The sequence below is a fragment of the Cyprinus carpio genome, chromosome A5, assembly GCF_018340385.1.
Source record: "Cyprinus carpio isolate SPL01 chromosome A5, ASM1834038v1, whole genome shotgun sequence".
Classification (NCBI taxonomy): domain Eukaryota; kingdom Metazoa; phylum Chordata; class Actinopteri; order Cypriniformes; family Cyprinidae; genus Cyprinus; species Cyprinus carpio.
In genome coordinates, this window is record NC_056576.1 from 33,299,847 (window position 1) to 33,326,970 (window position 27,124).

The window sequence follows — 27,124 nt, forward strand, 5'->3', positions numbered from 1 at the left end:
AAAGCTGTGAATATGTTATATGCACTGGGAATATGTTACAATTAAATAGGTCCGTCAGTGCAATGGAGAGCTATATAAATTCTTGTTGATAGTGAATAAGTGCAGCTGTTGGGAGTACATCCTTTCCCTCACAAATTATACAGACAGCATGGTGCAGGTCTTCATGCAGTGGGAAGCCTTCTTGGTGGGTCTTGGGGGCCTATATTCATGCCTGATGTCTTTTGTCTTTAACCTCTCACCCTATAAGTGTCTGCTTACAGAGTCGCTCTCATGGGCCCCTTTCTGTCCCTTAGGGGCCAGATTTATGATCGGAGAGTTGCACCATATGACTTTATTTACATACTGCATTACTCTGATCTAAGTTTTTCTAAAATTTATAAGCCGTTTTTAAAGTATTATTTCTTATTTCTAAGAAATAATAATAAAACATTATGCTTAACTTAAAAAAAAAGTCTTATGATGTCAGGACATTTTTGACTTTATGTCCATAAAAGAGGTGTATTTAAGATTTATATGAAGTGCATTTTTGAGGTTTTTGAATAAATGAACAAATTGTGACATGTCATTGACCCAGATTTCATCTGACACTCTATTATGACACAAAGGTATGTGCATATTGTGTGTCTTAGCTGCAGTATGACCTCACACCTTTGCTATCAGGTACTGCTATCTGCTCTGGTATATGATATGCTGGACAGACCTGCCTGGTTCTACTTTCACAAAGCCAATAGATCTTTTATTTTTACATATTTCTTTAGGAAATGACAGTATGTCATGAATGGGGTGGTGGAGACCAGCTATCCCATTCCCACTGTCCCAGTATCTATCATTGAGCTAAACACTTTCCCTCTTGATTTGATTGGAGCACTGCCATGTACAGACCACTTTGTGGGGTATTTTATAAACCTAACTGATCACAAATAAGCATGAAAAAGCAAAGTCTATTAAAACCTTCTTATCTGGTTTTTGAGGTTTTATCTTCTTTATTTAGGTTGAAACCTTTGTGGTCTACATCCTATTTCATTTCAACAAGGTTGCTTATAAATGCTATTTATATGCACTTTTTCACTGAAACAAAGGCTTTAAAGTGCTTTCAAATCCAATATTCAAATGAGTGCAAATTTCTGAGAGTTCAAATGAAATGCATCCTCTTTATTGATTGTATTAGCAGATTAGTAAGGATAAAGTGAGACATCGTAGCATTTTAGGCTGTATATTGTTAAAATCTTCAGTGTCCCTTACAAACTGCTGTCCTTGACCAAACTGAAGGCAATATTTAATTATTCCCAAGACTGTTCCATAACCACTAATTCATCATAAATGTCAACACAAATGACTTGGAATCAAAGATTAATTACAATGATAATGTTATAGCAGCTGCGTCTTTCTAAACTCAATTTAAGATATGTATGAAATTTCTCCCAGTGTTGCTGATTTATCTGAGTAAAGTCTGAATCTGCCAAGATCTGCTAAATCTGAATTGGATGATGGCTACATTTTATTGTTGGGTCATCATGAATTCATTAAATAACATTTAAGTAGGCCTGTATGGATTCTGCAGAAAAATAACACAGCTTGTCATACAATTGCACATTTCCACCACGCATTATGTGTTTGTGTATTCATTGTTTGCTTTTTGAATGTTTTGGATTGATGTTGTTTAAATGTGACTTTTTTATGCCACAAATTTTTATGCCACATATACACTGTAAAAAGTTGTAACCTGCAATTGTGAACTTAAAAAACCATTTCTACATAATTTAACCTATAAAAGGTAGTTTTGTGGGTATAAATGAATGTATTTAAATTAATTCAGTGATGTTAAATAATATTTTAGACCAGTTAATTTAGATTTAGATAACATTTTCAGGTTACTGTTTTCCCTGTGAATAGCAGCATCAAATGAAATTGTAAATATTATGACTGTTACCAAACAGGTCCAACATTCCACCCACCTGCTATTGGTCAGACAAGTGGTTGTCCCGCCCCAAGTCTCATGCCATTGGTTGAGCTGAACCAAAGAGATGCAATGTTTACAATTTTCATTGAAATCAACATATAAATTACTTATTTGTTGTAGTATCTGCATATTATCATGAAATTGTTGCAATTGTATAAATCATTATACATTTTAACAGCTCAAATAAATTATGAAATAATTATAATATAATTGCACAGTAATTACACAGTAATAAACACTAATTACACTGCTCTAAAAAAAAGGTAAATGTTTAATATAGTAGGCCAGCTTTTACCACTGTTTAAAATATAAAGCCATGTTTGAGACTTTATCTTACAATTAGTGCATAAAATGTAAAAAAAAATTCTTTAGGTTCAGTGTGGGCCTAAAAGGGGTGGTTGATGAGCTTTTTTCGAAGGCTTGATTGTGTTTATGGGGTGCAGTGTAACATGTTGTTCATGCTTCGGGCAGAACCTGTGCAAGCACGGCTCTTACAGGACGTTTTTAGAATGGTATGCTTTTTTGTTTGAGTTGTCTCATACTTTTTAGATACGCTGTTATTTGTAATTGCTACTGCTGTTTGTTTGCTTTTGATGTTCATTTTAAGCTTTAGTACAGCGTTGTTTGTTATTTCTTTTTATGTTTTTTTTCTTTTGATATACGGTTTTATCCTGATTAAAGCTTACAATACATGTTTGCAATGTCTAGTGTACCGGCAACTTGTGTAGATTGTGCTCCGTAAAATGTGCGGCACAGAGAGCTATACTGGTATTATAATTTTCAGGAACCGAGATAAAAAATAAATTTCACCCATTTTTAATTTTATCCAACAAAGATGACCTGCAATCGGGGTGAAAATAACAGCATTGCGACGGCATGGCAACAACACTCTACTACAACTCTTCTTCTTCTCTAAAGCAGCCCAACATGGCTTCGCCTCCTTTGTTGCGTGTTCCTGGGGGCAGGGTTTATGTAAATTTTAGGGTTTGTGATGTCACAAACCCAGAAAGAATCTTATTGTAGTCCCTACCAGCCTTTTTTTGTAGTCCTTAAAAAGTGATTTCTTTAAAAGAAAATATCTCCCTTTGCATTGAACTTTGAGCGTCGTAACTTTGCAGACATTGTTTATGCTCTAACAGCAACATTACACACTAACTAAGGTTAAAAAAATGAAATTGTAATCAACCATCCCTTTAACAATAGTAACATTCAGCATTATCTAGCTAAGTGTATTGTTTTTTCTTTATGGATAAATCATTCAGAGACTCATGCAGGCTGTGAAGAACCTTGTTAAGACAGTCAAATGTTGGAGTATTGACAGGAAAGCACCCTCCATAACAGTCATGATTAACACCTGATAAATTATTCATTTTTCTGGAGGGAGCACAGCTAGTTGCTGATGATCCTTGACACATGTAGAATTTTATCCTGTGGTTTTTCGGACACAGTTAACCATTTTTTTAAAATATCTTATTAAATGTTTGAGCGACTAGAAGTGGAAATGAAGCCCTGAACTATTCCCAGTGCATGATCATGATGACAAAGAAGCACTTTTGTTATAGCCTGGGCCCTGGGGTATAGATTTCTGTAAAGGCCAACAAGTTGGTCAGGATGATGAATCAGTGTGTGAGTACTCACAGCACAGCAAGCCGGCTCCGCCTCCGACCGACTGGCATCTGCTCTCGCAGCTGACGCCAGGAACTCTAACACTGAAAGAACCAAAACAAACACACAACATGATAAAGCAGTTAATTACTGAGATGAGGGAAACAGGTAAAGGAAATCACTCCTCTCCAGTGGGAAATTGGAGTGAAAAACTCATTTGAAGGACTAATATGTCTATTAACATTGTTGTGAGTGACACCTGTGGAAACTTTGCTGGATGCTCAGAGTTGGATGCAGTTCTATTATCTTTAGCCGACTGTCGATTACCACAGAAAATGATTTCGAATCATTTGATTTGACAGTTTGTAATAACAATCTGGAACAATACTGTATACGCTACTGTTCAAAAGTTTGGCATTGGTAAAATGTTTTTGAAAGAAGTCTCTTGACCAAGACTGCATTTGTTTGATTAATATTAAAACAGTAATATTGTGAAATATTATTATAATTTAAAATAACTGCTTTCTATTTTAATATATTTTACAATATAATTTATTCCTGTGACGGCAATGCTGAATTTTCAGAAGCAAATACTCCAGGCTTTAGTGTCACATGATCATTCAGAAATCATTCTAATATGCTGATTTGGTGCTCAAGAAATATTTCTTATTAAAATATGAATTTAAAACAAATTTACCAATATTCTAAAAAATTATAGACTGTAATTATAAAAATAATTTAATAATTGCACATTAATGATTAATAATTGCACAACTTTGAGGTAAAATGTTTATATTTTGGCTAATTTTCTTGATGATTTCAACTATATAGCTGGCCAACTTTTACCTCTGTTTAAAATAATATCCAACCATATTTGAGACTATTCCACAGATATTCTATCACAATTAGTGATTGAAATGTGAAGAAGCAAAGAAGTTCATTTCACCAGCCTACAATATGTAGATAACTTTAAAGCTCAAATAACAAACATGTTTACTAAAGAATTAATTTCTGCTTTCAAAACCCTGGGTACTATTGCCTGCTGGGCTTCCACTGTACATCACTGTAAACATGTTTTCTGTTATTTTTTACAAACTGAGTGATAGTTTTCTGGAGTAACTGAGAGCAGGCAACAGATGCTGTTGATAGAGCGTAGCTTAAATCTTTTTGCTTGAAGGATTGCTTTAAAATGCAGTTCTCTTCCATTTTCAGACCCTCCTGTGGTTAAAGTCACTGTGATTTCTAATAGTTTAAAATGTTATTTTTGTAGTTAGAGGACTGGATAATAGATAAATGATGTTCATTACATTACATCAGCTACATCTCCTTCATGTGAAGTCCAATAACCTGATGAAACTTCTGGAAAGTATGAAAAAGTTTAGAGTGAGATGAACTATTTGACTCTTTTTGATAAGCTGTTGCTATTAAAACAGATCAAATTTAAGATGTATTGTTAGTGAACCAATTAGTCAAATAATAAAATTCCAGAGTCCAAAAGCCTTGGAGAATGAAACACTGAGAGTGTGTCAGGACTATGGACTTGTCAGTGTGTGTTTTTGCCCCTGTGACTCAGTTTCTGTCTCCCATTGATTGTTGATTTGATCCCAGGTGTGTCTCCTTAGTTCCCTCATTATCCTGAGTTTATTTGTTTCCTCTTGTGTCTCTTATTTTTGTCAGAGATTGTACGTCTACCAGTGTGTGTGTCCTGTGCTCCTGTCTACCCCATGTACCCTTTGGATTATTAAAATTAAAAGAAGAGTATTGTGCATTCCGTGTTTCCTCATTCCTCGCTCCTCATAACACATATTGTGACAGAATCTCCGACCCAAAACAGTTACCTCCATTTGTCTACCCTCTGTTTTGTTTCCGTTTTTTTCCTCTCAGTGTTTTATTTTTGTTGTGTTTTATGGATCCACTCCTTCGCCCTGAATTCCTCCTCCTCGTGCTGGAGCAGGATGGCCGGTCTCTTGAGGACCATACCAGACAGTTCCTGTTGTTAGCTCACATCACCAGCTATCCAGATGATGCGCTTTGCACTTTCTATGATGCAAGCCTGAACGCCGAGTGCAGAGCGCTGTCGTCTGAAGATGGTCCTCGGGAGGAATTTGCCGCCTTCGTGGAGTGGACTCTGGTGAGAAACGGGTTGCCACTTACCATCTGCCCCATGGATGATCTTGCCAGGCCACTCCGGTCACAGAGCCCAGCCCACCATCTACCCGATGTGTGGAGCACATGCTCGAGCCTGCGCTGATGGAGAATCAGAGCCCGCCGCGACCAACAAGCCATCGCCGCATGGAGCGATAGAGCTAAGGATCGCCGTGGAGCCAGAGGCCATGACGTCAGACCAGGTCTGTGAGCCGGCAACACCGTCTGCCACGAAGTAGAAAACCACAGACGGTGTGAGCGCGGAGGGGAGCTCCACCCCCTGCACCGCGGCTGAGGGTGAGCCAAATATGGTGTGGCAAAAGGGCCAAAACGGGAGGAGGATCTCATAGATTGGGAGTCTGAACTGGAAATTGAACTGCCCCCTCTCCTCTCTCTGTCGCATCTGCTGGTCCCGTCCAGCCCTCCTTCGTCCTTGGTTTCCTTGTCCAGCCCTGAGGGGGCTTCCGATCCTCCTGTGCCTGCTCCTAGAAAGTGTCCTCCAGTGCCTGCTCCTAGAATGTGCCCTCCAGTGCCCACTCCTCGAAAATGCCCACCCTCCCACCTGTTCCTGACTCCTCCACCGCTGTCATTTGGCAGCCCCTCTGCTCGCCCTCAGCCCACCATCTATACGGTGCGAGCCCCGCGGTGCGAGCCGTCGCCGCGGGACTGCCATCACCTTCACCTCCAGCCTCGCCGCCTCGAATCTGTTTGATAGTCGGTCGGAGTCTCCCTCACCTTCATTGCCCGGCAGTCCCAGATCCACCCTCCGAGTCCTTCCGGGACTTGGTCTGGCATCGCCTCGCACCTCGGGACTGTTCGTCCCCCTCCATCCGTCAGGCTCCTTCATCTCCGCCTCGATCTGTTGATCCGTCGGCTCCACCATGGCTCCTAGCTCCCTCCTCTCTTTCATTGCCCGGCAGTCCACAAGCTCCACCTGGCTCTCTCGTCCTTCCGGCTCCGCCTTGGTCTGGCATCATGGCTCCCATCCTGCTCCACCTTGGGGGGACTCCACTCTACTGGCCCTCGCCTCGTCCCTCCATCTCCTCTGGCTCCGTCAGGCTCCTTCATCCCCTCGGCTCCCACCCAACCTCGGTCCTCTGTCGGTGCACCTTATGGAAGGGGGCTCCACCGCAGCCTCCCGGAACTACATCTCCGCGTCAGTCGCCGGCGCCATTGGCTCCACCCATAATCCAGCAATACATCTCTACGGGTTCTCCGACATCTCCACCTATAAAAAGGCTCCTGCTGTCTCCTTTGTCTGCTCCGCCATCATTAAAATGAACTGTTGGTCAACGAAGAGACCTGGAGTCAGTGCTGTGGCCATATCCTCCTTCATGTCTCACTCCTCCCACCATTGGCTCCACCGGCTTTTGGGCCGCTGTATTTTATGGCTTGCGGCCTGGGTCCTGATTTGTCCTCCCTCCCTGCTAAACATGAGTAAGTCTCTTTTTATTTATTTATATACATTGTACCGGTTTCACATAACGTGTCCTAGTTAGACTCAAAGACTCCTCCATGAAGTTTCCAATATCATACCATTCAAAAGCGAATGTAAATAATATAAATGGTCTGTTGTCTGCCGGCCCCCTCTTTTTTCCACAACATATAATAATATAATAATAATAACTAATAATAATGATGATGATGATAAAATAACAATAAATGTTTTTTTGTAGAAAATAATAGGGGTCCGTCCACCTCAAAAAACTGAAAGTCAGCTTTCCCTCCCAGGGGTCCGTCCTCGACTGGCTCTGTTGTAACTACGGTGCGAGGATGCACCTTTCGGAAGGGGGCGTTATGTCAGGACTATGGATTTGTAAGTGTGTGTTATTGCCCCGTGACCTAGTTTCTGTCTCCCACTGATTTGTTGATTTGATCCCAGGTGTGTAACATTCTTAGTTCCATTTTTTTTCTCAAAAAAACACAATCTATGCATACATTAGCCCATCCTGAGCTTAAAAGCCCCAGGGTCTATTGAGTACCCTTAGACTCCAGAGGGTTAAAAGCCCCAGTCTATTGAGTTCATGTCCTGTGCTCCTGTCTACCCCATGTACCCTTTGGATTATTAAAATTAAAAGAAGAGTATCGTGCATTCCATGTTTCCTCGTTCCTCGCTCTTCGTAACACATTGTGACAGAGTGTCCCGAAAAAGTAAAACGTTACAAAGCTAGGATGTGCTGGGTGGTTGCTAGGGTGTTGTTAGGTAGTTGCTATGAATTTAAGGGTGGTTCAAGGTTATTGCTAAGGTGTTCTGGGTGGTTGCTAGGTTGCTGCTATTGAGTTAAGGGTAAAGCTATGTTGTTGCCAGGGTGTTGCTGTGAAGTTATGGGTGGGTGCAGAGGTGTTGGTAGAATGTGCAGGGTAGTTAATATGGTGTTGCTAAGTTGTGGGTAATGTGTTCTGGGTTGTTGCTAGGGTGTTGCTATTGTTAACAGTGGTTGCTATGTTGTTGCTATGGTATTTTGGGTGGTTGCTTGGTTGTTGTTGTTACATTAAGGTAAGTTTAGGGTGGTTGCAAGGCTGTTGCTAGAATGTGATGTTGGTTGCTAGGGTGTTGCTTGGTTGTTGTTATAAGGTTAAGGACGGGTGCAAGGTTACTGTTAGGGTTTTGCTGTTGTTAAGGGTGGTTGCTAAGTTGTTGCTAGGGTATCCTGGGTAGGGGCTAGGGTGTTGCTAGTTTGTTGCTGTGCACTACAATATGCAAGAATCATTTACCAGTATCATCTAAACTCTCATATGTTTCAAGCTGGAGAGCAGCTAAACCATTAAAACTTTGCTAAAACACCTGCTGCTAGGAGCCCAGTGGGGACACTGGCCAGTTCCGGATTCCATGACAGCAGTGCCGTGAGAGAGACCGTGAATGAGCTGCAGGACTGTGGGCCTCCACTGGCCAGAGATCACATGGGTCTTCCTTTGGCTACATCATTGTTAGAGAAAAAAAAAAGATAAAGACCGGGAAAAATAGGAGTTATGATTGTCACTCATAGTGTGTGGTCCCACTCCCTCCCTGTCTTTTTCACCAATCCCACAAATCACTTGACAAACGGACAAGCAACAGGAAACTCCTTTTGCCCATCTGTGACTGTCCTTTACATGGGAATCAGAAAGATGAGGCCATTGTTTGCCACCATGTGTCATGTCAGGGTCACCCTGCCTCAGGTGCTTAAAGCTTAAATGCTGTGTTTATCCCATAAAGCTCTTTCACAGTGAGTCTCAAATGCAGTAAACACAGAAAAGCTCAAACAGAAGCTTTTCTCAAGGCTATTGATGCCTCAGTGTGACTTTGAGACAAGACAAGCACTGGTGATGTCCGTGATGATTAGATATCTCACAGCGTAGTTTGTAAATTTAAAAGTCGTGTTTGATTAGTTTGATGTAAATTTTTACTTGTACAGAAAATATGACTGAATAAAATAGCAGTAAAATAGAATGAAATTAAACAATAAAGTAAGTGTATATATATATATATATATATATATATATATATATATATATATATATATATATATATATATTATATATATATATATAATATATAATAAATTTAGTATAACGCCTTTAAAAGAGTAGCTTATCAAAGCGCTAAACAACACAAGCAAACAAAACAATCCAAAGTAATACACAAAAGTACTGAATAATAATCAGTTAAAAGCAAGGCAAAAATAAAAAGTTTTAAGACGAGATTTAAAAATTCCTAACGAATTTGCTTCCCTGATGTCAGCCGGGAGAGAATTCCACAATTTGGGGGCATAAGATGAAAATGCCCGATCACCCCCATAACGCAGCCTTGTTTTAGGAATGACTAAATTGCGACTAGGTGTATAGGGAATTAAAAGCTCAGCCAAGTACTGAGGAGCCAGACCATGCAGTGCCTTGAATGTTAACATGAGAACTTTAAAATAAATACGAAATTGCTAAGTGCAATAATTCCAAAACAGGAGTTATATGATCAGCAACCCTGGCCCCTGAAAGAATTCTGGCTGCAGAATTTTTTAAATGTTGAAATTTGTTAATACAAGATTTTGAGACTCCAATAAGAAGGGCATTACAATAGTCTAGATGAGAAAAGACAAACTAATTAATTAACCTTTCAGCAATAGAGAAAGACAGCACACGTCGTAGCCGTGCAATATTTCTGAGATGAAAGTACAAGGTCTTAACAGTGATCAGCACGAAAGGCTCAAATGACAAGCTGGGATCAAAAATAACGCCCAGATTTTATATTTACTTTGAAACTCCAGACACCAACACCATCAACAGACAAAGCTAAAGATCCAGCATTATGCAGTTTATGGGGAGAGCCTAGAAGCATAACTTCTGTTTTTGAACTATTCAGACACAAGAAATTTTCCACAACGTAATCTCAGATAGACAGATAGATTTAGGTCCAGAAGGATAAGGATTGACACAGATCCAGCGTCAGATGCTAATAACAAGCCATTAGTAACTTTGACTAAGGCTGTCTCAGTACTGTGCAGTTTCTGAAACACAGACTGATATGGCTCAAAAAGATTGTTAACAGTCAAAGGATTGTGTAATTGAGAAGCAACCAATCACAGTTTGTTTCTCTCATTATCACGTTTCGGGGTGTGGAAATGTCGCCACAATAACAGACCGGTGTGTAAAACTCACGGACGTATTTGAAAGATTCTTTGCTGCAACCTTTAAATATTTAACATACTTTTGAAACTCCAGTGTTTAGTTGATCCTGATAAGCGCTCGTCGTCACCGTTGTAAACACTATGGGTTTCTTCTTTCTTAAGGGGGTTTGGAACAATGGTATCTTTGTTTCTGAACAGAACGTTAAAGAACGCGACACACACGTCTCCCAGAAATCCTGTAGAATTCAACCAATCTGATGACGACATCGACACTCCTGAAATGTTTCCACTTTTGTGTGCCATATGCATCAGACGTTTAGCCAACAACGGTCTGTGAGCGTGATGTCTGAGGCTGAGACTAGGTCTCTTGTTATTGTTCCATTTTTATCAGGGACAACACCAGGATGATCCAGATTCTCCATCGGGAATCAAGGATTGGAATGAGAGAAGATGTTGAATATCTGCATCCTGTACTCCGGTGAATGTACCGCTTCAGTCGCAGCAGTCCAGCATGGCCTCAGCAATCATAGATGTCTTTGGCCAGAGGATTGTTCCATTTTAAGGATAAAAGCTGATGCGCAGTGTAATGCAAAAACATGTTCAGTGAAGCCGCGTCCACCGTAGCAGAAACCCCAGCAAAGCATAAATCCTCAGCACATGGGGAAAGCCTCCAGGCCGACACCAGAAGCAGGGAAAATCCAGCAAACATAAACAACTGCCACCGCATTATACTGTGAGATGCAAAAAATTAAAACAGCAGGGATAAATTAAAACCCACGCTACAAAATAAAATGAAATATAAATATATATATAGCAAATAATCAGTGAACGGAGCGGCAGCCAAAACGCGCCAGCGTACCCATTGAACCAGAACCGGAAAAATTTTGAAAAGTTTTATATAATATATAATAACTATATGTATATATAATTTTATATTAAATTCTATATATTAATTATATAGATATAGAGATCGTGTGTTTACACAATAGTAGAAAAAGAGTTCTGTCATTATGCATGTATTTTATTTATTTTTTTCAGAATAGTGCATTGCATATATTTAATTTATTATACATTTTTGGTATATATATTTGTTTATTATCAAAAATACTGTTGTGATATTGTCGTAACAGAATGGTAAGAATAGATATGAGGTTTCTGTATAAGTCTGTGTTTTAATGAGAAGCAGTATGAGTTTGTTGTGAGTACAGATGGGGCTCTGCTCTTGTTTTATCAGCATGTTGCTGAAGTCTGTTGTGCTCTGAGCTGGAGGGGACGAGAGTTCACAGTCTGGGCATTTAATGAAATGAACTTAGCTCGGGGAAGAGCAGCATTAAGAAAAAAACAATCATTTATCTTGTTGCTCTCACCTTGGGGCACCGAGTTAATATATAGAGATCACCCTGAAATCTCTGTTAGTTGCAGACTAACCTGCGGGGCACTGAGAACAGAGCTAGGAACGTCTCATGATGTTTCCTGTTTCAACTGGTTTGTTTTGTGTGGATGTGACAGCTGCATTGAACCCTCAGTGATTACCTTAATCACAATTACTCTACCTCTTCCCAGAAGCAGCAAATTTGTCTGAACTTGCAGTAGAAAATAGCACAAACCAGTAACCATCTAATTGCAATTTTTTTCTGATCCATTTTCTAATAATAATAAAAAAATGTTTTCTGGCAAAAAATATTGTGATTATATGTCAACGTGGCTTTAAAATAATTTGATAATCACAGTAAGCCAAATCATAATTACGGTTTTATTTTGAGTAATTGTCCAGCCCTAGAAAAAAAGTGACACTGCCAAAAACTTTGCGTTTTTACAGATTACGAAGCAAGCTCTAACCAATTTGTGTGACATAGAAATAGATGTTTACATTTCTAAAGACACTGTGATTGTGTTTTCCTGTGCAGAACAAGGTATTACATAACATGAAAATAATTAAAAATTATGAATCCCTAGAAATTATACATTATATAGTCATTAATAAGGCCTCTCTTAATTGTTGGTCAAACTTTACATCACTTAAATAATATTTGTTTATATTTACAGTGTGTCTTCCCACTTTAAAGATGGTTCCTGCACTCCTGCACAGGACAGATATTCCACAATAAATTTTGTGCTACAAATTTTAATACTTGCGGTTTGGGGTTTTTGAACAGTCCCTAAGTATGAGTTATAATAACAGTCCATCAGGAATACAAACCACTGACGCTGTTGAAGGCATTCTTGCAATTGTTCTCATGGACTGTATAAACTGAAGCCAGCTCAGACCTATTAATATCAAATACACCAGAAAACAAATGATTGTACTTTTAACTGTGAAAGACTGTAAAAAGGCTACGGTAAAACCCTGTTAATTGGTTAACACATTCCCTTACTTTACACTGTGAAAAACTGCTATAGAGCTAATGGGACATTTCATGTAATTTTACAGTAAAATACCATTAAATGTACAGTTTTTTGGAAGTAAAAAAGAACACTTTATCTTATCATTTACAGTAAAAAACCTTAAATTGACATTCCTAGAATTCCCTGTGTGATGCTTTACAGTTGATGTTTTGAATTTTTTTTTTATTGCAATAACTTTTTTATTTAGTTAGTTTTTTATCAGTTATGTACATTAGGTTTTTATGTTACATCTTATGTTGTTGAATTAGTATTTATATTGCTTTATTTTAGTGTCGTGTGTTACCATGACAGTGTTTATATTTGAGTTTATGAGATTGTGGACCTTCTATACAGAATATTACAATTTACCCAAGCTTGTGGAAAAGCTACTTGTAAAGAACTTTCCTTCGTCATGTCTTTCTATTTTAAAGAGATAGTTCATTCAAAATGAAAATTTGCTGTTAATTTACTCGCCCTCAGGCCATCCAAGATGTAGGTGACTTTTTTCTTCAGTAGAACAGTAAAGAAGATTGTCTGAAAGAACCAGTTTGTAGAAAAGAATACTGTTGTAAACAATGTTCAGTTTCTTGCACAGTCTGATAATTTCGCTTCTTAAGATCTCAATATATTTTCAGGAGCCACGGGTATTCATTTTATGTTGCCTGATATGCTTTTTTGGCTCTCAAAATGACGGCATCTGTTGACTTACATTTTATGAATCACCAGGGATTGTAGTTTCAGGTAAAAATCTTTTTATTGTTCTACTGAAATAAAAAGTGACCTACATACAATTAGCAGCAATTTTTCACTTTTGCTTGAACTTCCCCTTTAAGGTGGTTGTCAGTATATTATAACTGTAAAAACAGTTTTTAGTTAATTTACATATTCTTATTACTGGGAATTTAAATTAAATCAGTAAAATTTCAATTGTTACTACTGTACAGTAAAGTTCTGGCAGCCACAGCTGCTGTTTTTACTGTAAATTTCACAGATTTTTTACAGTGTAGAATGATAGACTGGAGTCACAAACACTGAAGGAGACTGAATGAGAGGGTCGGGCAGGGCTGTGGAGCAGACAGCCGTGAGCTCATTAGAGATGGCGTGAACCTGTGATTGCTCTGTAATTCTCTTTGAGGGCATTAGACTGGCTCTGCAGGGGGTGGCAATAGCCCGGCACAATGCTTGTTCACTGCGGTACAGTATGGAGTACACTTAAACCCCCACCCCGACCAGAGCTCTCTGATGGGTGTGATGAAAGGCATGATGGAATATGGATCTGGCTTTGTTGTGGGCTTGTTAAGATTTGTCAGAATATAGAGGAGGATTGGGGGTTATGCACATGCTGATCGTCTTGATACCTCGAGCGATGGAGGGCCTAATGATTGACTGGGCTATGGTGTACAAGGACCTTAGTTGGCCCCCAATTCCAGATTTCAGACTTTTTTTTATCTTCCAGTCACTTTCAACTTCATAATGCTATTCCACATGAAAGCAGCAACCCATAAAAGTTGCACTAGGGTTGTTATGAAATATACAGTAGAGCAGAAGCATTGATTTTTTTTTCACGCTGTGAGCGTGGTATTTTGTTATTCTTGGACCGAACGTTTCTGCCAGTGGAGGGTTCCTCACACACTCTTCCTCAATCTCTTCTTGCCAATCCATCACCCTTTTAAGCACTCTCTTCCAGACAAGAGAGCCTTTTGTTAAAGTTTTGCTCGTCACGAGAGTTGATGTGATACAGGGCTGCTATTTATAGGGCTGTAATAACAGAGAGCCAGAGCGGCTGATATAGGTTTTGTCTTAAGTCTGATTTTACCTGACCTTCTCTGTTTAATGTCAGCAAAGATTATACTCGATGGTGTGATTTTTAAGAGAAGATAAAATGAAAAACACTTTCTTCTGAAATCCCATGTTTGTTTTCTGAGTGTCTTAACAGATATGAAGGCATAAAATATGAAATGCACAAGTAGGTTTTGGTGGTTTTCTCCAGTTTTTGATAAATCTTAATCTTCTAAAAAACATTTTATGGTATTATATTCAAATAGTCAGCTGTGATATCAATATAAAATATGAAATGCACAAGTAGGTTTTGGTTATTTGATAGGTTTTGTTTGTTTTTTTTGGTTTTTGATTAATCTTGATATTTTTGAATACATTTTATGGTATTATATTCAAATAGTCAGCTGTGATATCAATTTTTTGCCCATGTAAACAAGATAATTCTGCATATAATTTGAGTATTTATTTATGCATTGGATTACTGTACTTACAAAAGATTTGTATTTGAGAACATTAAATTGCTTAATGGGTGTATGACAATTAGATTATTGAAAATAATCTACAGATAAAAATCACACTTAATACACAGATGTAACAATTTAGATTTAATAAATTTTGACTGAGCTAACTTTGCGATCGCTGACAGGCCTCCATAGATTCAATCGTGCCAATGCCAAGTAATTTGTGTGCAGGTTTCAAACAAAGATGGAGAGAATCATTGCATAAAATATTTATTTCTTTCACTTTATTATTGAAAATAATGTGAAAAATACTTAATAGATGTACAAATAGATTTAATTTTCTGTCAGCACCATAGAATTGTGGCCAAGTTTTGTGTCGTTAAGAATCATTCATGTTTCTTTCAGAAAATACAAAAATCTAGTTTTGCACCACATTGCTTTTGAAAGAAGAAACCTTGAGTCTAAATTGCTCATACTCATGTCATAGGACAAAAAGGGGGAAATGAATTTTAACATGGAATTCTCACTTGTGGTTCTGCCCCATTGGGCAAATAGTTTCACCCTCATCAGGGGTTTGTAATAGAGCAGTTATTATTTAATGTGCCTGAGGGGATATTCCTGATTTGCCTCCTTTGTTATGTTAATCAGGTTTTGATTGGCCTCTTGGGATCAGAAGTGGTGTTCAACTGGATCTGCCTACTGTATAAAGGTCCAGAGCGTCATCCCAGTATGCTGGCATTGTACTGAATAATAGTACAGTATGTAGAGATCACTGCAAAACACAAAGTATTCAGACACCATGTAAACTTGATTTTATTGTGCACTAAACATTTGCAGCTTAATGATTTTGCTTTGAATGCAAGATTTTCACTGAATGTAGATCGCCATAAATCTACTATATGTCTCACTGGACATTCAGTGGAGAGAATATTGATTCAGCAGCATATTAATAGTGTGTTGTCTGTAAATAAAAGATTAATCTAGCTCTTGAAGAGGGCTCAGCTTGCATACATGTGCTGAAATATTCATGAGGAGGCGTGCTGCACCAGAGGGAGTAATTTCAATCTTTTAGAAACAGCAGTCTCAGCAATATTTTGCAAAACTTGTCATGACAAACAGTAAATTAGCGATGCATTAAGTCTGGCTTGTTATCACAGGAGTTCGAAATGAATGATAATGAGACAACCCTGATAATGCGCTGTTGCTAGCAGAAATAAAATTGGACACATTCCCCTGTTAAGTCATTTAGTAGGTGGGCAGTGAGGCAGTAAGTGTGTGTGTGTGTGTGTGTGTGTGTGTGTGTGTGTGAGACCTCTTTGATCCCAGATGCGTGTTGGGTGCGATTGGTGATTCCCTCCCTGTCCCAGAGCAGGTCACGCTTGCCTTTCTCCGATACTCTTCACCTTTCTCTCACAAGGCTCACAGATTCCCAACTCAACAAACTTTAAAGACACAGGTGAAAGAGCCTTGATTTAGAAGGCCTGAAGCTATAGATTAGCAAACTTTACTTGGATTTCTAGATCAAACGGCGGCAATTGACACTGAGACTCAAGATTAGTGAGTCCTTCAGTGGGCAGGTTATCTTTGAGAAAACAGTCCACTCAACAGATCTAACATAAAGGTTCATTTGGTGCCCAGTCATACTAATGTGATCTATATGGGAGGTCTGTTGTGACACATTAGTGCCAGAGGGGGAGGGTGGGCACCATGTTGAAAACCAGCCTGTTCACAGCATAAAGCTAACAGAACACAGCACAGAGATGTAGTTAAAGAGATAGTTCAGCCAAAAAATGAAAATTCACCCTCATGTCGTTCCATACCTGTATGAATTTATTTATTTTTTTTCCTGTGCAACACTCTTGGTTGGGTTCATTTTAAACATCACATGAAGGTCACAAGTTGTCAAGCCTGGCATAAAATGTCTTGACGCATCATATTTTTTGCACTGATGTCTTTTTAAAATAAGTTTTGGTATGTTTGAAATAGTTCATATATACAGTGTTTCTGGCAGTGCTCTGCTTACTGGATTCTGATTGGACAATCTTAGTATATTTCTAACTTATCGAGTCAGTTAGAAATACCAAGGGTTCACACAAAACAAATGGAATTACTATGCCACCCGCTGTTGGAATCAGCTTCCAGAAGAGATCAGATGTGCTAAAACATTATTCACATTTAAATCTAGACTCAAAACTCATCTGTTTAGCTGTGCATTTATTGAATGAGCACTGTGCGATGTCCGAACTGATTGCACTGTATTTTACGTATTCACTGTATTTTATGTAAAATCATTTTCTATTTTTAAATGTTGTAAATTCATTTTAAATAAGTCAATTTTTAAATCATTTCCAAAGTTTTAAAATTGCTGTTTTTATTTTTGTTATTATTTTTCTTCATGATTATTTTACTTTCTTTTATGTAAAGCACTTTGAATTACCATTGTATACGAAATGTGCTATATAAATAAACTTGCCTTGCCTATATTATAAAGTAAGCAATAAAATAATTCCCACTCAAATCAATATTTAATGTCCATTAATTTATTCATTATTACAAAATGCACCAATTAACACCAATTAAAATTAAAACCAAAATAGATTTCCTTTTCTTGCATTCAAAAAATATATTACTTTGAAATACAGACATTCGATGTATGTTCTAATTAAAATATGCTTAAAATAATTCCTTTTGTGTTGTGAAAACAGAAAATGAAGCTGGTGTGTAAGTAGGGCTGCACAATTAAATTAAACAATTGAAATAATAATACAAAAATAATTGCAATTTTACAGTGGTACTGTAAAATATTATTATTATTATTATTATTTATTATTATTATTATTATTATTATTATTATTATTATTATTATTATTACATGATTAATGTATTTTTTATTTATTACATTTTAAATCTTTTTTTTTTTTAATCACACATTTTTTCCCCAAAGTCAGGCTGCCATCTTTGTAAAGTTAAGTAAATGATGACAGATTTTTCATTTTGTGGTCAAATACTGCTTTAGCCGTAACTTTGTTTTGAAATGTTTGCATATTGGCAACACAAAGCCCTTTCTATTCAAAAAGATAGATGAGGCCCATTTACTTATCACAGATCATTGAAGACTGACTGTCTCAAGACTCCAGTCTCCTCAGAGCTCAGTGAGAGGGAGGGAGTTTGTGTTTGCTTGCTGGCTTTTGCATTTGTCTTTAAGTTTAGGGAGTCACACTGCTAGAATAAAAAACAGTTGGAGATGTAATTCATCTCAGCTGGGGCTGAAACAGAAGCTGATCTTCTTTGTTGATGAGCAGACAGACTGATGTTGTGACTACTGTCCACTTTTGTTTGGGAAACAGGGACACAACTTATATGTGGCAGTATTATTGTGGAGGTGTATCCCACTGTTAGGATAATAACTTGGTTTTTAGTGGAACTCGCTTTCAGCTTGTGGCCCACAATTTCTCCACCCCTGCATTCTTATACACACACACAGACACACACTAGCTCGTCATCATCCTGTGAAAACAATGTGGTTTCAGGCATCCTTACTCTTGTTATTTGAAACTCTGTCAGCACATCCAAATATTCACCGGTGGTTTCCAGACGTGGGTTTGCAGGGTACGCAGACCAACTGCCCCGAATGTTAATAATACAGAGCAGCGGTTTGACATACATGGGCTTCAGGTATCTGTCTATTCTCTGTCTCAGTGTTACATTGGTTCAGTGACATGGCACTGCTTTTATGATGAATTTATATATATCTATATCTATCTATCTATCTATCTATCTATATATATATATATATATATATATATATATATATATATATATATATATATATATATATATATAACTTTAAGGGTACATAAAGATAAAAAACTATCTGTACCACTTTAGGGAAGACATATTTACTAAATAAGAGTTTTCCCTCAATAAATTCCTAATTACTTGCTATTGATAGCAAGGTAGTTGTTGTAGTAGTTATGTCGAGGTATTGGGTAGAAGTAAGGGCTCTAGAATATGGTCATGCATAATAAGGCATTAATATGTGATTTATAAGTACTAATAAACAGCCAATATGCTAGTAATATGCATGTTAATAAGCAGCTAGTTAATAGTGAATAATATTCGTAATCTAAAGTGTTACCAAAAAATCTTTAAATGTATGGCATTCTTAGTAGTTTGTAAAGGAGCCTCAAAAAGAAGAACAGCATAATCTTTTATTATTAATTCTTAGAATTTCCATGTAACAAAACTGCTTATTAATATTTGAAAATCATTTGTTTGACAAATCAAAGTCACGTGGTGCAAATAAAAAGTGGAACCATGCAACATACAAGAGGAAATGATATCATCGATAGGACTGTAGCAAACCCTCATGACTATGTGTCAAAGTCTCTTAAAATATCAGATAATTTCATACTCTGCAACTTGATTTGGCTGATAACCCTGTCCACCCTAGACACAAAATATTACTACATCACCTTCTGGAAAATAGCCTATGTTGCACATGATTTTGTTTATGCCCATGTCATTTTGTTAATCTATATTTGTAAATTCTAGTATTTTACTTTCATGTGCTTAACTGTTTAATTATTATTTTCATCATTACCTCTCTTTTGTCTGATTTTTGAAGTTGCTTTGTTTTATTTTAATTTTTTGTTTAGTTTAGTTTTTTTTTTTTGCTTTGTTTTGTTTTGTGTCATTTAGTTTTCCATTGTTTTGTTATGCAAGCCTTTTTGTATCATAAAAAAACAAACAAAATGTATAACAAGGCAAGGTTAGTTCAGGTCATGGAATATACAAATTGTTATTTTTTTACTTCGATAGTAAACATTTCTTGAAAGTGTTATAGAAGTTTAAAAACACACACATGAAACCAACATGAATACAAAGCATACATTCCTAAGAACTTGGCAGATGTTTTTTAAACTAGATTTTTAAAAGCTCTTTATTTTGGACACTCTCACTGACCCCTCTTTCTCTCGGTCAGATAAGAAAACATCATGTAGGTCTTTGCCTCAGATCTCCTCTGACAAGATATTCTGCACATTTGCTAATCCGATTATCCGGCCATGTTTAAGGAAAAATCATTGTTAACTTGTTTGTTCCAGGCTATTTCAAAAATATTTGTTGGAAATGAAAAGAAAAACACCAGTTGGGGCACACAATGAACTTCTGTTCACTTTTCTGTTTACCTGAAGGCTTAAACAGGGACATATGTGAGATACTTCAGGATGTTTTAAGCTTAGATAAGGCATGGAGACAGACAGGGAGAAGAAGATTTGCTCCCCAGGTGTGGGAACAATGTCTTGTATCTGAAAGGCCATGGGTGGATGGACGCAGTCGGGGGGCCTCAGTGAAGCTGTGCTAAAGGACAGAGAGGTCTAAGCAAATAGGGCCAGCTTCTTAGTCACAATGAGTGAGGCGGCTGCTCTTGGCAGGGGTGGGGTTCTAGAGGGAGGGGGTGAGGGAGAAAGGCAGCAGGCCTGAAAATGGGGTTTGAATGCAGAATGGGACCAGCGGGATGTGACTGTGAGTTTAATAAGGCTTTGTGTGTGTGTGTGTGGGGGGGGGGGGGGGGGGGGCTGCACTTTAGGAACCAAATTGTCCACAAACGTTGCAAAATCTGACAAAAAGGTTAAAATTCTCTATAAATAAAGTTTTTTAAAATTCTGAATATGTAAAAAGTTCATTTTTAGAGGTAGGAATGTAGGTTGGGGTTAGTTTGAAGTAATTACGATCAGCATTATATAGGCTAAAATCTATGATTATGGTATGTCCACATTTAGATGTAAGGTGTAAACACGTGTGTAGGTCTTTAGATTTTCACTAGAAATATCACAACATATTTAGATGTATTGAAATGAGGTTTATTTGGGTTTATGTTTATTTTTGTTTTTTGTTCTGATTTGTGTTTTTATTGTCTATATTTAGTGTGTAGTGTTATATTTTCTATTTATAGTGCCCCTAAATATATCAGCACGTTTATCTTGTTTATTATAAAAATATGTATAGATATAATAAAAATTGGAAAAAAAAAATAATTAAAAAAATCGAAAAATATCTTTTAAGTATTTGTTTTGACATTGTTTTGAGTACAATATAATATAGCATAATAACTGTATTTTTATTTTGGTCTATTGGCAGATTTGTTTGTTTTTTTAATTTTTCAAATTTTTCAAATGTAAGCTCGACTTCATGACTTCATCTGAAGGTTTTACTTTGTAATGGGGTGTCGCGATATACCGGTATTGACGATAACCGTGATATTCAAAGCAACAATTATCGATATCGTGTTAATTTAGTGTGTGACGATATACCGGTATTAGCGATAACCGCAATATTTAAAATGTTCAGTTCTCTTATGATAACACCACATGTAAATACTCCAGCGCCAGTACCTGGTTGAGCTCCCAGGTGGCAGTATTGTGCCTTAACGCTGACACCTGTCATACAAGAAAAAGACACAGTGCGCCAGCTACTCTGAGGAGAGCCGTGTTTGACAGAGCAAGTTGCCATTATTTTACTAGTCCTAGAATGGGAAACGTTATATTAACCTGTTAACAGCGGTTTTCTGTGTTCATATATTTAAGTAAAGTGTGATTATTTTAATAGGTACAGCGTTTTCTTTACTCGTCTTATTTTTGTTTTTGCAATCAATACGGCCTGTGCATAGTAACACTTTATTTCTTTGTTCAAATCTATTAACAATTACACGATTAAAGCTGATCTTGAATAACTGAGCGACCACATTGCTACATTAAACTCTGTAAAAAGTTGAGCTGGTCGCAGTGCCATGCACTTAATGCCTCATCTGTGGTCATTCTTCAATGTTTCATTAATTAACATTAGTTAACACATATAAATAACATAAATAACAATGAACAATATTTCCACAGCATTTACTAATCTAAGTTCATGTTAATTTCAGCATTTACATTTACTTTAATGCATTATTAAAATCACAAGTGTTTGTAAACATTAATGCACTGTGAACTAACATGAACAATGAATGACTATATTTGTATTAACATTAACAAAGATTAATAAATTGTGTTATAAAGGTATTGTTCGTTGTTCATTCATGTTAGTTGATTGATTATTTTTGTATTATGATTTACTTATTTTAATGTGTTGTGTTTTATATTAATCATCATACTGTTGAATTTGACAGTATTTTCTCTCTTGTTATATCATATGAGCTTCAAAGAAGCCAGAGTCTTGTGCCCTGCATTTATCAGTATCCATATGTTTGTTGGGTGAAAAAGAAAAACTCAATAAACAAAGTAAAAAATAATTTGACTGTCATCCTCTTGTCAGTTTGATCTTTTTGATCAACACATGGGTTTCAGATATTTTTTGGTTAGCATGGTTGTTAGCACGTGCTGGTTGCTGCAAGTCGAAAAAGCATCTTTACCCATTGTTATAGTTTGGGAGCCTCACACATGACATGCAAGGATAAAAGAAAAAATATATAGATAGAACGAATTAATAAAGCATGGCCACGATTACATTAAAACAAGGGAATGAATTAATAAAATATATCCACTAATAAGTTATTCCTAATTCATGAATATTTCATTATGGTCGATACTTTTATTTGTTTTTTAAGAGAATTTTTTTTGGGTAGTGCATTTCCCATTCTCAATGTAACTTGCTGCTTAACCACCACAGTATAATGCATCACTGGAGAAATATCTTAATTACTCAATATTGCAATTAATGTGAGATTATTATTAAAGTATATTAATTAGTAGTCAATCACATTAACTTGCAGTATGTAATTGCCGTAGACTTTACTCCCGTGTATATGCAATTCATTCAGTCAACAGCTTACTTCACAATGTAATTTCCCCAAAATGCTTCTGTACCGAACATGGCATCTGAGGACTTTATTAGTTTTGCTTTATTTGATGTTTGATTCATTAAGGGTTTGATTCATCGGTCTCACATCATACACCAGGGTTCTCTTGCACATTTACACACATGCACATTCCAAAACGGTGCTGATTACTCACATGCTAAAATGCATTATTGGAATGCATATATTTAAAATGGAATAAAAGATATAGATTGTACTGAATGTTAGCTTGTTTACTGTGCCCAAGAGCATAGGAGCATAAGGAGACTATGCTTTTAAACACAGGTTGAGAGCTGTAGAATCATTGAACTATGTTGGTGTCGACTGAACTATTGTTGGCTAATAATGCTTTTGGGAAACTCACCCCTGAGCAAGTGATTGATTTTTGAACAAATATGTTGATAAAGCATATGATTTTTAGCAGTGTTGAGCTGAAATTGCACAAACCATATGTTTCATTGATCATTCAATCACAAACACACCGTGAGCTCTGAGGGCAACCCATCTCGGGGTTTTTTTGACACAACCAGATCCCCTCCTTCCCAGCAGTAGCTGTGCCACTGACCTCATACTGCTGAGGGGAGGGAGATGAGTGATGAGGTTGTTGTGAAGCCGCTTCACCCCTGAACCCTTGCCAACATCTCTCTCCTCCACCAGTCACTCGCCAAGGACGTGGAAATCCCATAATAACCCGTCTCCACGGCACCCCACCAGTCTAGCTCCCTACTTCCCAGATGTTTCCAATTAAAAAGGAGGCCTTTCAGTCCGAGCCTATTTACTGCATGCTGAGAGAAAGAGCGAGAGAGAGACAGGGAGCAGGTTGCAGAGAGATGGAAGGGCTGAAGGGAGGAAAAAATGACTTTCTTTTGATACAAAAAGGCAGTTGAGGGCAGAGAGTGACATTTGAAGAGTCACAGTGGCTGGACGCTTGTTTTGATCGCAGATATCTGAGGAATGGAAGATGTGAAGATGAATGGTATCGCTCATGTCTGAGTCAGACAAAGATTTTCAGATTAAAATCACGCTTGTGGTCACAAAATCTGGGTCTTGTTTTTAAAAATGCTGTTCTTTCTCTGTGCTTCATTGAAGGTGTGCTGCCAAATATAATCATCACACACAAAAGACACATGGTCTGTATTTTTTCAGTTGGTGTGGTGGCAGCTGCCGGCAGGTCTGTGTTTGCCACTCAAAACCTCAATGCTGCCACAAAAGAGGCTGCCAGAAGGTAAAGACAGGGAGGATTCTAAACGAATAGTTCACCCAAAAAATGAAAACTGTGTCTTCGTTTACTCATATTTTGTCTGTTTCACACACAAAGCTATTGTCTGGGTTCACCCTGTTTACTTCTGTTGTATGGAAAAGAGCAGCTTGGACAGTTTGCTAAACTTCTTATTTTGTGCCACATTGAAATTTAATGAATTGATGAATAAATATATAATAAATAAAATAATTTATTAATGATTTTGCTCTCCAGTGCTGCATTTATTTGATTTAAAATACAATAAATATTGTGGAATATTATTACAATATAAAATAATTATTTTCTATTGTAGTATATATTCAAATGCAATTTATTTATTTGATGACAAAACATTATTATTTTTTATTTTTTTGTTAAATGTCTTTACGATGTCTTTATTTTACCTTTAGATTAGTTTAATGCATCCTTGCTAAATAAAAAAAAAATTACTTGTAAAAATAAAAATAAAAATCTTACTGACCACAAACTTTTGAATGGTAGTGTACTATAATAATAATTATAATTTTTTTCTTTTTTTCTTGGATGAACATTTAAGGGTGAATTTCACAAGACCATTCAATAGTGTGTTGTTGTTGACTGATTTGACAGTGAAGTCTCCCTCCTGCCAGTTCTCTTTACTGTAATGCAGAATCTCATTCTCTGTAATATAGTAAAATGTAAAAAAATAAAATGTTATCTTTAAATACTGGACACATTATAGTAATAAGTTTAATTAGCTGTAAAAAAAATTGCTTAATTGTGTTAAATACCATATGTCACAATGCAAACAGTTGTAATGTTCCTAAAATAGTCTTTATTATGAATTATGCTATTATTTCTTTCGAACCTAGACATACTTTTGTAAGATTCAGCTTAACATCTTAAATTCACATTCATAGTTTTCATATTCCTGCAAAGACAATCCACTTTATGCATTATGAAGTAAACTAATGGGCCATGTTTTATCTCTTGCTTTCTATAAAAATGCATTCAAGAGCCATAACATGTAATAGCTTATATGGAGAATAACTTATGGAGTTAATGATTTTGCCTATTTTCCTGTGATTCGGTTAGTGCTGTTGTGGTATGCTGGCCTAGAGCATTCTTCAAAGTAATATTGCCAGCCATGTGAAGCTGTGCCAGTGTGATTTAGCTTTCAGCTTCTGCAAGATCAATGCATCTACAAATGTGGGTCGTCAGCGAGGCTGCAGAGAATCTGCCTGCAGAATTACAAAAAAAACATTCCTCAGTCAAGTTATGCACCTCTTTACATCCCTTGTGTATTTGTTTACTAAATATATTGGCTAATTTGAATATGCTTTTTGCTATCAATAGATCTGACGTATGTGCATTGGAATTACATTGATTTTTCCCAACAAGCAGTGCCGGAAAATTGAAAAGAATTGCATAGATACGATGTGAGCTGTCCTGAAAACAATCACAACAGGATAACAACAAAGATCAACAACTTAATGACTGTCTGATATTCTCAGATGGCCCGCATGCAAAATACAGTCACAGAATTCTGCAGAAGTCTCAACTGACTATGAAAAACGTCAAAACTATGATAACATCTTTAACATGACAGCATGAAAACCTGTGTCACCAGCAATGTTTGTTTATCTGCTTTGGCTAATTATAATTTCATTTTCAGTTTTTACCATATTAAATCAATCCTAAATAATTTCACCCCACAATCAATGCAGAACATGCAAAAACAGTCTACAGATCTAGCAAGGGCCTTGTTATCATGTACAGACTTCAACTGACCCTGAACGAGTTTAACAAAGAGAGTGTTTTACTGCTGCTGACCTAACATTGATAGGATTGTAAGTGAGTTTTCTCTTAGGCTGTGGCTTAAACATTAGTGTGCAATCTAAAATGCATTAAAAGCTTGTTAATGTTGTTCTCATGGGGCCTCAAGCACACAATTATAATGTGTTTACTTTGGCAGCTTGGGCGCTAGTGGATCTGAGGATGGAGGACACTATAGAGGTTTCCATGGATAATTCTACAGAGATCCCCTGCCTGTACACCTTCACCGAGGAGCCCAAGATGGTTATGGTCCAGTGGTTTGTGGTGAGTCCTAAAAGCTCTCAGACTCTTTCACTTGTTTGATTTAAAGGGATAGTTCACCCAAAAATAATTATTCTGTCTACCCTCATGTTGTTCCAAACCTATAAGACTTGTGTTCATCTTCGAGCAAAAATTAAGATATTTTTAAGAAACCTGAAAGATTTCGTTGACCATATTTGATGAGCACTGTGTTGTTGATGATGTTGATCAATGTTTATATGGGAATAAAATTAAAGTTGTTCATCATTGAAATCGATCGTTTCTCTACAGAAGACTTGGATTAAACCAATTGTTTCATTTGGAGCACTTTTACAATGTCTTTTACTACGTGTACTTTGTTTTTTGTGTTTTTTTTTAGTGTGTGAAACTTTTGGTTGCATGGACTTTCAACAGATGAGCAAAATGATGTAAGAATATTAGAAATAGATGAATGGAAACAGATCAAGATGAATGGAAGTCTTATGGGTTTGGAATGACATGAGGATGAATATATTATATTATGACAGAACTTCCATTTTTGGGTCAACTAACACTTTAATGTTTCTGGATATGTGCAGGTTAATTGCTGAGATTTTTACATTTTATCTGGCTGACATTAAAATGATTAAAAAGTCCCTTAGACTTAAATTTGAACGAGGGACTCGAGTCATATCTACAGACCATTTACCAAGTTTTACTTCCCATCATCCTCAGCGGGAACGTGAAGGTCACCGGGTTAGGATCTCCTACAGTGACCTGACCATGCAGAAGGTGGACGAGGACACCAGCTACAGCAATCGTATCAGTGTGCGATCAAACAGTGATGGAGAAACTCTGACCATTCATGACGTTAAGCTGGCTGATGAAAGAGAGTTTTTCTGTCAGGTCAGTGGTTTGTCAGCGGGAAATGGAGAGGGCAGGACTTTCTTGAAGGTTTTTGGTAAGTCTCTCACTCCTGTCAGTTGAATGTTCTCACTAAATGGCTTAATATCATTGCTTCTTTTCCTTAGTTTATAAGTATAAATATTAACTTGCTGT

The 27,124-nt window shown here is 37.0% G+C and overlaps 1 protein-coding gene across 2 annotated transcripts in view; it reads left to right on the forward strand.

Moving 5' to 3' along the window:
• The window catches only part of mcama (melanoma cell adhesion molecule a), a 49,239-nt gene that overhangs the window by 11,750 nt on the left and 10,365 nt on the right, over positions 1-27,124 (forward strand). For both annotated transcript variants that reach the window (XM_042756964.1, XM_042756963.1), the window contains exons 2-3: positions 25,986-26,110; positions 26,801-27,026. In XM_042756964.1, the coding sequence (XP_042612898.1) occupies positions 25,986-26,110; positions 26,801-27,026 (351 nt within the window). The remainder of the gene's footprint in view (positions 1-25,985; positions 26,111-26,800; positions 27,027-27,124) is intronic.